This window comes from Triticum aestivum, chromosome 4B (genome assembly GCF_018294505.1).
Source record: "Triticum aestivum cultivar Chinese Spring chromosome 4B, IWGSC CS RefSeq v2.1, whole genome shotgun sequence".
Classification (NCBI taxonomy): Eukaryota; Viridiplantae; Streptophyta; class Magnoliopsida; order Poales; family Poaceae; genus Triticum; species Triticum aestivum.
Window position 1 is genome coordinate 562,939,151 of NC_057804.1, and position 10,550 is coordinate 562,949,700.

Genomic DNA, 10,550 nt, shown 5'->3' on the forward strand with positions numbered 1-10,550 from the left:
CAGCAATAGGATGGCTCATGAGCTAGCTGCTCTTGTCAGAAGACAGGGAAACTATCTATCTACCGGAGAGGTTCCCCCGATCCTCAGAAGCATCCTCATGGAGGATAGTAACAGTATCCACTCTGTCGTTTAAGATGTGGTTGGGTTGATTCTCAAAAAAAAAATTACTCAGATTATTCCCTATGTCCTAGTCACCATGAGCCTGTGGGGTCACACACTTGAAGATATTCTACAACCCTTGGATAAGGTTCAGTGGATTACAGGAATTGAAATCCACTTGGGCCTCAAGAGTTGAGCCCACATAGGGGTAGCTATATAAAAGGTGGAGTGCACCAGATTTTTTTTCTTTCAAAATGGGAGTTGTCTTGCATTCATTAAGAAGAAAAGAGTCGCTCGGTTAATTGGAGAAAACCGAGCGAAAACCAGATTGCCCATTAGTTATGAAAAACCGGGCGAAAAAACATCAGAACCGCTGAGCGACACACGTAAGAAACCGCACGCACACCACTCCAAAGAAGGTCTTGGTGAGACAACATGCATGCGTCATCATCGTCACTCCTCCTCTAGAGGTGTCATTGCCATCCCTACACAAACGACTCCGATTTCGCCGTAGGCGATCGTCGACTCAACCCACACTGTAGCGGACTCGTGAAGCTGCATGAAGATTTGTGCCAAGACTCAGACACCTGCGGCAAGACAACGCAACTCCGACTTTGACGGAGAACTCTGAAGGACAAAACCAAGCACACCAGGCGCCACGGAAGATCACCGAGCGGGCCACCTGCAGCCAGTCATCGTATACCACAGGCCCCGCCGCCGCAGTTTCGACTCTACAACAACAAACAAACAAACAAACCGAGGTAATACCATGGACACGCCGGGGAGAAGAGTCGACTACCTCAACCATTGTCACATCGCCGACAACGCTCCGACCATCATCATTGCAGATTAAGGCACGCGAGAGATAACCAGTTTTGGTGATCCACTTTAGGGTTTGGAGAAACCCTCCAGGTGTTGTCGGCATCTCCTTTCTTCGTCCAGCGTTTCCAACTTAGCTTCTAGTGCGTCAGTGCACTCGAATAGAATACCACAAGGGTTCAAGGCTTAGGAGGTGGGTTCTGAAGATTTCGTCGTTACCCTGTGAAGAGCAAATGCTTGTCTCGCACACACTTTGTTTGATCGAGGAGTGTCATGTAAATGCCTACTTTCAAGTTGATCGTCATTGGTGGCGAAAAAATAGTCCACACTTGATGTTCGAGCCATCTTTAATTTCTTATATCGATATAAGACCGATTCCTTGAGGAAACATTTCATGTTTTTCTTGACTAATTATGAGTGACTAGTGATGTCTGATTGCGGAGCAGTTAATCTTACTCAAGGCCCTACTTAGTCCTACCAAACCTATAATTGGCAAATCATCAAGGTCAAGTGAAGCAACCAACTATGGTCAAACAAGTGAATGGAGGAAAAAGACTAAGCCAAAGAAATAGTTAATGGAAAAGAGGCCCAAGTCAATAAGGAATCCCAAGAAAAGAAACCCACCATGGTGGAATAGATGAGAGGGATTAGTCCACCATGAGCTATGAACTCACCCTCTCTCCTAGTCCATCATGGAATTATGGATCAAAGATTACTTCCATTGCCCATCCCACCCGTGATTTCATTATCGTTGTGCACAGATCATTGTAGCTCTACCAAGGCAAGAACTAATGATATGTATTGCCATAAGATGGTGCCAAGTGCTATACTAATGTTTTTATTAGTGAATTCAGTGAAGCTATTATTCCAAGCATTGGTATCAGCTGGTATTGTTGCCCGGACAGAGCTACCAATGCCAATAAATCTTTCACCTTTTAATTAGTTATGTACAAAGAATCATATAGAAGATGAGGAATGAAATTTCATGTGGCTGCCATTGATAGAAACGGAGGATGTAGTTTTCACGGCAAAGTGGGACAAAGCGAAGGCAGAGCGAGGGGTTAACAAAGAAAATGGCAGGAAGGAAGAATATGTTTTGTATGGTCGTGTTAACATATCTTCTATTTTGACACAAATAAGGCTATTTTTTGCATTTTAATTGTCAGAGCTAAAGGCAGAGCCTACATGCCTACATGTGTGGTAGCTACATAAGCCCTGTGGTAACCTTAGTCTATATAAACCTTGTACTAGGTATGTAACTCATTCACCACTTGAATGAAATCACACGAAGAGAACTACAACTCCCATACTCGTTCAAAGAACTCTAAGATCAAGTTCTAGGAGTCTCGTATGATTTGGCCCAGTGTTGACGAAAAGAAAATTTGGAGAGAGTGCCGAGGAGTCCCATACGACTCGGGCCGATAACTAAATATCCCTCGTCGCCTTTTAACATAGGACTAACCCGCACTCTGTTGAGTATATTGAACCTATAATTTTTTTTTGAAATATTAATATACCATTGTGTGCGTGGAAACAAGAATAAGAAAATATAACAAAAAAACCACCAACATGTCCCTAAATTAAACTGTGGTAACCAGCATGTGAGAGTGCTTACAAATACAAATACAAAACTACTCCGTCAATGTATCTAGAACATTCACAGCTAAACAAATCTAAGACAAGTAATTTATGACAGAGGTAATATATTCGATGAATTGTGTAACTATCTGACACGCTGACAGCAGCCCCCGACAGCAGATGCACATGAAGATGCGGATACTTAACATTATAGCCGCAAGCAGCAGGGCTGCTAACCATACGATACGAGAGTGTGAGAGCAATTGTTTACCATCTCCTGGTAAACAAACGCATGAGACGAGGGCCTGAGCCAAAACCCACAAGTCCATGCCCTGTACCGCACGCACACACCGAGGAAAACAACTCCGGAGATGAGACGGCGGATGGGCGTCGGTAACCGCGACCGCATCCGAGAGAGACGCCGGGCCAAGGACGAGGGAGCACATCGTCAAAGGGACCCTAGCTCCTTTTACTATTAATCGCGCCTGCACTGCGCCGGAGGTCCGCCCGCCGCGGCACACCGTCTTTGTGTCTTTCGCTAGATTTAGGGTTGGTTTCTCCGTGCTTTTACAGGCCGGAGGGGTAGAATCTTTCTTTTCTTCCTTTCACCCCTTTCACCCCTTTGCGTTCTACACTGCTCCCGCGTGTGCAGCATATACGCATACTCTAGGGTTGAACGCATGATGATCTTCTAGAAAGAAGAGGCATCCAACCGCATCCATGTTTTTTTTTTTAAAACAAGGCAAAATATTTACCATTTTCATTGAATAAGAAGGAGTATTAGGGGTCTTGGCCAAAGGCCAAATACAACGGATGGGCCATGATTGTGTTGAGCGTGGTAGCTTCGGCGGGTTCCTTTTTCTTAATAGTAGTAAAAAAAAGAGCAGAGGATTCATCTCCCTCCCGCATCGACATCTCGTTTAATGCTAATTTCTGCTACTTCTTGGGCACAATCATTTGTGCGATCGTGTCGCTCTTGAGTTGTTCCTCGAGCTCCAACTATACCGCTTGCACGCCTACATGCTTGCCTCTGCGTCCTGGGTCAATAATTCCGCTTAATTATTTGGTCCACCCTGTGGTTTTCAGGATATTGCTCTGTCGCCTGTCGGTCATAGAGGCCGTCTGGCACCGACCTCTGGCAAAGATCATCAGCAAGGATCAGTGGGCGTCCAGTGTCTTTAAGACTGAGACACCATTCACATTTGTTCAGTCACGAATCTGTCATGTTGATTTCTTTTTACCATGTTTCCTGCCATTTGCTTTTGTTTTTCACCGATGGAACCATTTTTACTACACCCTCCATAGAAGAATACTCCCTCCGTTCCTAAAATATGTCCATATGCATCCGTATGTAGTCCATAGTGGAATGTCTAAAAAGAACTATATTTAGGAACGGAGGGAGTATAAGATCTAAACGACTGTACATTTCTTTACGGAGGGAGTGCATGCCAATAAAATTTCCTTCAGATTTCAGGCTCTTGAAGCACAAGATCACCAGCAAAACACGAGTCAACAAGAACAAAGAGAGACTGATCAGCACCATATTCATGCTCACCGCATGCACAATTTAAAGTGAGTATTTCAAAAGGAAGGATACAACATCTCGTCTTCTTCAAGAAAGATGACACAGCCCATGCATACCCGCAAAATAATGCATCAAATCTTCTGCCTCTACTCCCCCTGCACTCCATTCCAGGACCAGCCCCGGTTACCAGCTGGTCGCTTTTGAACAATTCATGGAGATGCAGAGTGGGTCACGAATCCTAATCTGAATCACAATACTAGAAATGGCAAATGGCCTTCTAAACCCTCCAGCCACATTCAGACATTCTACATCCAGTCGGTAGTACTTTACAGTTGAACTCTCATCTCCACACCACTTCATCTGTCCTTGACCGGTCACGCACAAAGGCCGCACCGTCTTTAAATTAGCCTAGTCGAAGGAACCGCCTATGTACCGGGAGAACATACCGCTTCGACCGCCACCCTCTTCATCACGTTAGGGCAGGGATCTCCACCGAAGTTGTCGGGGGAGATGGCGACGGCGCATCTTTGCTTCCCAATGCATTTCTGTTCAAATCAGCACAAGAAACATCAGCAAGTAGCATAACAATGTGAACATGGGCATTCTGTAGCATTCCGGTAAAGAAAATTCAAGCGGTCTAAAACTATCAAAAGAAATTAACTGACCTCAAGAACAGTCTGTGACTTGGTTGAATGACACTCCCCTTGCTCGAAACTTCCGCAAGTCCCAGAGGGCGTCCCGAAGCTTGCAAACTTGATGGCAGAAATAGACTGCCCAGGTGCGCATCTTAGATGCACCTTCGACCTGCGTAACTCAGGCTTAGCTTCCCCTGAGCTCTCGGTCTGCCAGTTCTTGATACTTGGATGAAACTCTGATACATCAGCACAGACACTTGAGACTGATCTCTTCACAAGCGAAATCTTCGAAGTATCCCCTCCAAGTTCCTCGAAAACAACTAGCAGATTTCTAGATGGTTGCAACCAGGATTTTGGCACATGATACCTGAATATAACAGTTTGAACTATTTAGTCAATGCAGTAGCAACAACACTTTACTAACAAGGGCAAAAACCAAACAATAATTGGAAGTGAATGCTCCAGTTCTAATGGTGAAAGGAAGACAAGTACCAAGCAGTATGATTTTGAATACTAAAAAAAGATGAGGCAGCAGGCTGATTATCTCTAATTCAAATGTTGTGGTAAATGGTCTTACCAACGTTGTGTCGGCTGACCGCAACCTGCTTGACATTTGGTTGCCCGGAATGACCCAGTGTAACTGTAATCTTTGCAGTCCCCAGTTGCATATGCTAATGAGTACCGTCCAATGCTTTGTCCATTTATCCAGATTTGTCCCTTACCCATGCTACCCATATCCAGAGCCAGAGGTTCATCACCGCTTGGAGTATCAAAGTATGCCTATTAAAACAAGCAGTTGTAAGAGTGGGATTGAAAATATTAAACCCCTAAAGGGTTCCTATCATAGATTGATTTTTTTTCCTTACCCTATACCATGCCAATGGCATTTGGTTTTGTGCTATCAATGATCCTTGCATCCATTCAACTGAACTTGCACCTTCTAAGGAGTTCAGGTTCATTTGTTCACCTTTCAGACCAACCTAGAATGGATAAAGGTACATTTATTTACCTTCTTTCTAACTTAAAACATAAATTAGTCAACAAAGAAGTTACTAGATGCTGCACTCACCTGATAGGTCCATGTCTGCCAGGTCAGATCTCGCGAACCTTCGTCCAAACCATGAAGCACAACAGGACCATTGACACCAGTATTCCATGTCTCGTAATGAACCCCGATATTCTACAGGGACAAGAATAGTTCAGTCATATATATGCAAGATTATTAGCTGTAAGTTTATAAATTCATGCAGCGATGAGGGAACGAACCGGTAGCCCACAAGCAACACTCAGCAGTGATATTTTGTTAGTACCGGCACGAAGGTTAACATTGCCCTTGTATGAGATTCTTTTATCTTCCCTGGTTCCAGAAGCAGAGCCTACACCAGAACAAAAATTATTTTATTCACTATTCAGTTTCCACAGTGCTGGTGTTGTATAGACAAGAGAGCAGTTTCAAGTGGAAAACCTTGTAGCTGTCCATTGATAAAGATATGCAAGGCATGGCCAGCAGACTGCACAGAGAGAGACAAAGGCTTGCCACCTTGTAGAAACTTCTCAGAGGGGCTTACATCCACACTGCAATAATCATTTTAAGCATATTATGTTTCAGCATGAAAGGATGCAGAGGCCAGGGGTAATCCTCCTTTTCTAAAACAAAAAGCATGAAAGACATGTCCCTCGTTTTTTCATAAACAGAAAACCGAAGGAAAGTTGTACAAACAGATGAAACTCCACCTGTAACTTATTCGTGTGGCAATTACCTGGTCATGTACCAAAGATAATCACTGGTGTCTCTTGTGACGTTAAGCTGTTCCAGTAGACCAGTTGTGGTGAGCAACGGAGCAGCTGCCAGTGAACCAACCTCCTCATCATACCTCTCCCACATCATTGAAGAGGCCCCATCGGACCACATTTGCATTTGAGATGTCTGAACACCAACCTGTGGAGATAATAACAGTTTGGACCAGCTAAACAAACTCCTCATATAATGGATTGAAATAATAAGACGTGAGAACGACATAATACCATCCGCATAAGCACAAGTGAAACTTACCGTTGCAGTGTTATAAACAACTGTTTTGCAATCAGGAAGGATGCTGATTGACCAAGGTGGAAGACTATAATGCTCATTGTCGAAGACAACTTTTGCATGAGAGTTAGAATTATAGTTTGCGAGAAAAGCTGCACAACCAGATGGAGATCGGTAGACATGGGCCTGAATTACAGGTTGTAGATGTAAGTGACAGATCAAGCCATATAAGATATATGCACTTCAGTGATGGGAAAAGGTAATCAATACAAACCTCTTGCATGCTTCCAAGGGAAGTCACAGTTGGATCAACAGAAACCAAGGCCGGCTCACATAACTTAATAGCTCTATGAAGTTCTTTAAGATGTCCATACTTTGGTTCTCTTGCAAGTCCTGGTTAGTAACAAAGCAGAGTTTGGGTAAGAATTATCTAGCCCATTTAGCAAAACTTCAATTCTTTATATGTCAAAAGTCACCACTATGTTCAAAATAGACAAATAATAGATACAGATAGTGATCATACTGACAGCAAAACTCTGTAATTCTAAACTTACCATATTCATCAAGTGGAGCGTCATAATCATAGCTTGTGGTGATGAAGGGACCTCCAGCGGTGCGCCCAAAATTTGTTCCACCATGATACTTTGTTCAGAAAAAAAAACATGAATATCACCCCGCAGAAAGCTTCAAGAAAACTTGCTAATGGTAATAAGAATATCTACAACTTATTTTCTGTCATACCATGTAGTAGTTGATAAAAGAACCACCCTTCTGCACGAAGCGAGCAACAGCAAATGAAAGATCTTCAGCTGGTCGTTTACGGATGGTCCCACCAAATTCGGTAAACCTACATTATTGTTCATATTAATGCAATTGTACAGAATACGAATGATGAACATGTGAACTGCATCAATGAAAAATGTAGCTGTATAATTTTCGCAGTAGATTGGATATTTCCCTCGAGAGAGAACTTACCAACCAGTCCAAGCTTCAGTCCACATCGTAGGCTTTGAAGGCGTGTTCGGTGTAAATGCATCACAGTAGAAACCATTGCATGCGTTTATCTGTACAAAGGACAAGTTAAATGTAATTTGAACTACTAGTTCGACAAGATGTAGCATACAAACTGATTTGAATTAATTGATTATAGTTGTAAAACGAGTGTACTATATTCTGTATACAAACTGGAACCAGATATTTTAGAAACCTAAAACACTAAATGGAATGCCTTATGGACATAACCTGCAGTGAGCTCACAGAAATATGCATCAGCATGCTGTGTACCCTTGTTACAACTTGCAAGACCAAAAAAAAAACTAATACCCTTAAAAATCTAAGAGGCCAGATAATCATCAGTTTGCTACATTTGTGCCATGATCTTTTTAATTCGACATGGGACAAGATTAACATACCACTGGATCTGGTGCATCTTCCTGCTTGCACATCACCCACGGCACACCGGTGTCCAATCCGACGGCCATCTTTGCCGCCCAGTCACTGTATGACTTGCCAGCAGCCCCAAACTCTTTCTCTTCTGGCCCATACTCATTCTCAATCTGCACTCCAAATAACAACAAGCAACACCATGAGCAACCAGGGAAAAATACGCAGATTAAGACAAACCATGTTGAGAAATGCTGAATCACTAATTTCAAGCAAGAATAGAAGGCAACAATAAGCAGAGCGCTTGCAACAAATGAATGAGCAGTTTCGCGTGTCATGGAAGAAAATTTATTTATTTCAGCGTTATGTACAATGGCAAGTTGGCAACTATCTCAACATGCAGTAAGCAGCCATGTCATGTCAAACATTTGCATTTAGCTCGAAAAGAGTATGTGCACTTGCCTGAGAAAGGATAATAGGGCCACCTTGGGAAGCAAAGAGCTCCTCACTCTTCATCATGCCCACAATCTTCTCGGTGAACCCCTGCATTGCCGCCTGCAAAAACAATGGGTCATTGCCACAAACCTAAGCAAAAGAAGACCTGCATCCCAGACAAGATCCAGAAATTGTGGAGGACTCCCACGGACCTTGAAAGGCTCGTTGTCCGTCCTGAAGCTGATGCCCGGAACATACTTCAGCCAGACCGGAAAGCCGCTGCATAAATTGCATGTGGACAGACACAAGTCACACAAGTCAAGTGACAAACAAAAGCAGATCAAACGCATTCACCAAACTGGAAGCAGCAGCACAATGCCAGTAAATAATATGGACTAGTAGTAGTCTATTTTCACTGTGGTGGTGATTTTTAGCAAGTGGTGGTGAGGAGTAAATATACACACCCGAAATTCCACTCTCCGCAAATGTAGGGACCGATGCGGAGATGTACAAACAGCCCGGCCTTCTGGGCCGTCTTAATGAACTTGACCAAATCGTACCTCCCTTCGAAGTTGTACTGCACCAAGCGAGAAAATTACCACTGGAATTCCACATCTCTTATAATAGCAGCTCACACTGAATGGCTGAATGGGTAGGTGATGATAAGTGTGGATGTAGTACGTTTCCGGGGGTTGGTTCATGGCCATTCCAGAAGACGTAGGTCTGGATCACGTCCAAGCCTCCGTCTTTCGCCTTCTGAATCAGCCCTTCCCACATCTGATGCATAGGAGCAGCGTCAATGGACGGACAGTCAGTGGTCAGTCAATCAGCCAAAGATTCGGAAATATGTGAACAAAAATCTAGCAACAAGCTACCATACATTATTAGCGGTGCTGGAGAAACCAGATGCCCCCAAAATGGTCGCATGAGCAAGCAAAACGAGCAGCATTTGGAGAAAATCTAGAAAAGGGGTCCGCGAGGATAGGGAAATGCCGATATCTGTTGCTTGAAAGCATTGAGCGCAAAGCAAAGAGGGGGAAACGTGCGGGCAAGCAAGCGGCATTTCACTTTTCTTTCATGGCAGCTCCACCAAGAAACCGCGAACCGCGGCATTAACCAGCCATCCAAGAAACTCCCGTCCCCTTCCCCGGAAAAAGTAAGAAAAGGAAAAGGAAAAGGAGACGCTTTCCGAAGAACGCAGGTGGGCTACCTCTGGGGTGCTCCGGGGGTAATGTATGGATCCGGAGAAGAGGATTCTCCTCTGCCCATTGATGAGCACCGCCTTCCGGTCGTAGGTGACCGCGCCCTCCACGGCGGCCGCCAGCACGGACGCCGCCGCCAAGACGGCCAGGCACAGCAGGGTCGCAGCCGCCCACTGCCGCGCCATCACTCCCTGCTCCCCGCTGTCCGGGAAGATGGTCGGAGGAGCGGTGAGGAGGAGGAAGAAGAAGACACACGCGAGGACGGGCACACGCAAATGCGCCTGTGCCTTGCGTGGTCTTCACTGGTCTTCTTCCCTTCCCTCCACCACCACCACGGACGGACGGACCTCCTGCTCCTGGCTGGCCTGTGTTTTTGTTGGTGGGTTTCTTGGATTCTAGGATTCCTTGGCGAGGTTCTCGGGAGGAGCGTCGGCCAGTGGGGGCGCTCACTGGAGCTTTTGGCCCATCGTGATATTATAATCTCTCTCTCCTCGCACACAGAGCGGGCGAAGCTGCTTGGACCGGAGAGAGAGAGGATGGAAAGGAAAGAAGAGAGAAGAGTCCCACCCACTGTAGGAGTGTGGATGTGTGGGACAGCGGGGAGTAGTAGTAGCACAAGCAATGGTACAAAGATGGCAGCTCATCATGCATGCCAATGCCATGATGGCCACCCTCTCTCCCGACCTCTCTTCCCTCCTCCGTGTGTGATGGTGATGACCTAGATAGACGTGGCCAGCTCTGGCGTGCTGAGCCACTGACATCGGGCTCGTCTTTCCGTCACAAGGCGTACACTCTCTGTCTGTTTATTAAAAGGAGCTTCACATCTGCTTGTGTTGTGCCTACTA

The 10,550-nt window shown here is 44.9% G+C and overlaps 1 protein-coding gene across 1 annotated transcript; it reads right to left on the bottom strand.

Annotated features, from left to right (window-relative positions):
- Positions 1 to 4,026: 4,026 nt before the first annotated feature.
- LOC123093264 (beta-galactosidase 5) lies at positions 4,027 to 10,279 on the bottom strand. The gene is made up of 19 exons (XM_044515180.1): positions 9,714 to 10,279; positions 9,185 to 9,280; positions 8,968 to 9,080; positions 8,716 to 8,782; positions 8,531 to 8,623; positions 8,098 to 8,241; positions 7,661 to 7,749; positions 7,427 to 7,532; positions 7,240 to 7,327; positions 6,960 to 7,078; positions 6,710 to 6,871; positions 6,417 to 6,595; positions 6,122 to 6,231; positions 5,923 to 6,032; positions 5,726 to 5,836; positions 5,523 to 5,636; positions 5,234 to 5,436; positions 4,687 to 5,023; positions 4,027 to 4,566 (listed from the first exon to the last, which is right to left on the bottom strand). Exons 1-19 carry the CDS (start codon positions 9,888 to 9,890, stop codon positions 4,447 to 4,449), a joined length of 2,538 nt encoding a protein of 845 aa, XP_044371115.1. The 5' UTR covers positions 9,891 to 10,279; the 3' UTR covers positions 4,027 to 4,446.
- Between the last annotated feature and the right edge of the window lie 271 nt (positions 10,280 to 10,550).

Excerpts from the sequence above, each read along its gene's own strand:
- LOC123093264 (XM_044515180.1), bottom strand. The coding sequence starts at position 9,890 with ATGGCGCGGCAGTGGGCGGCTGCGACCCTGCTGTGCCTGGCCGTCTTG. Across the intron at positions 8,624-8,715 it reads CGGACAACGAGCCTTTCAAG|GCGGCAATGCAGGGGTTCAC; the intron begins GTCCGTGGGAGT and ends TTGTTTTTGCAG. Across the intron at positions 4,567-4,686 it reads AGTCACAGACTGTTCTTGAG|AAATGCATTGGGAAGCAAAG; the intron begins GTCAGTTAATTT and ends TGATTTGAACAG.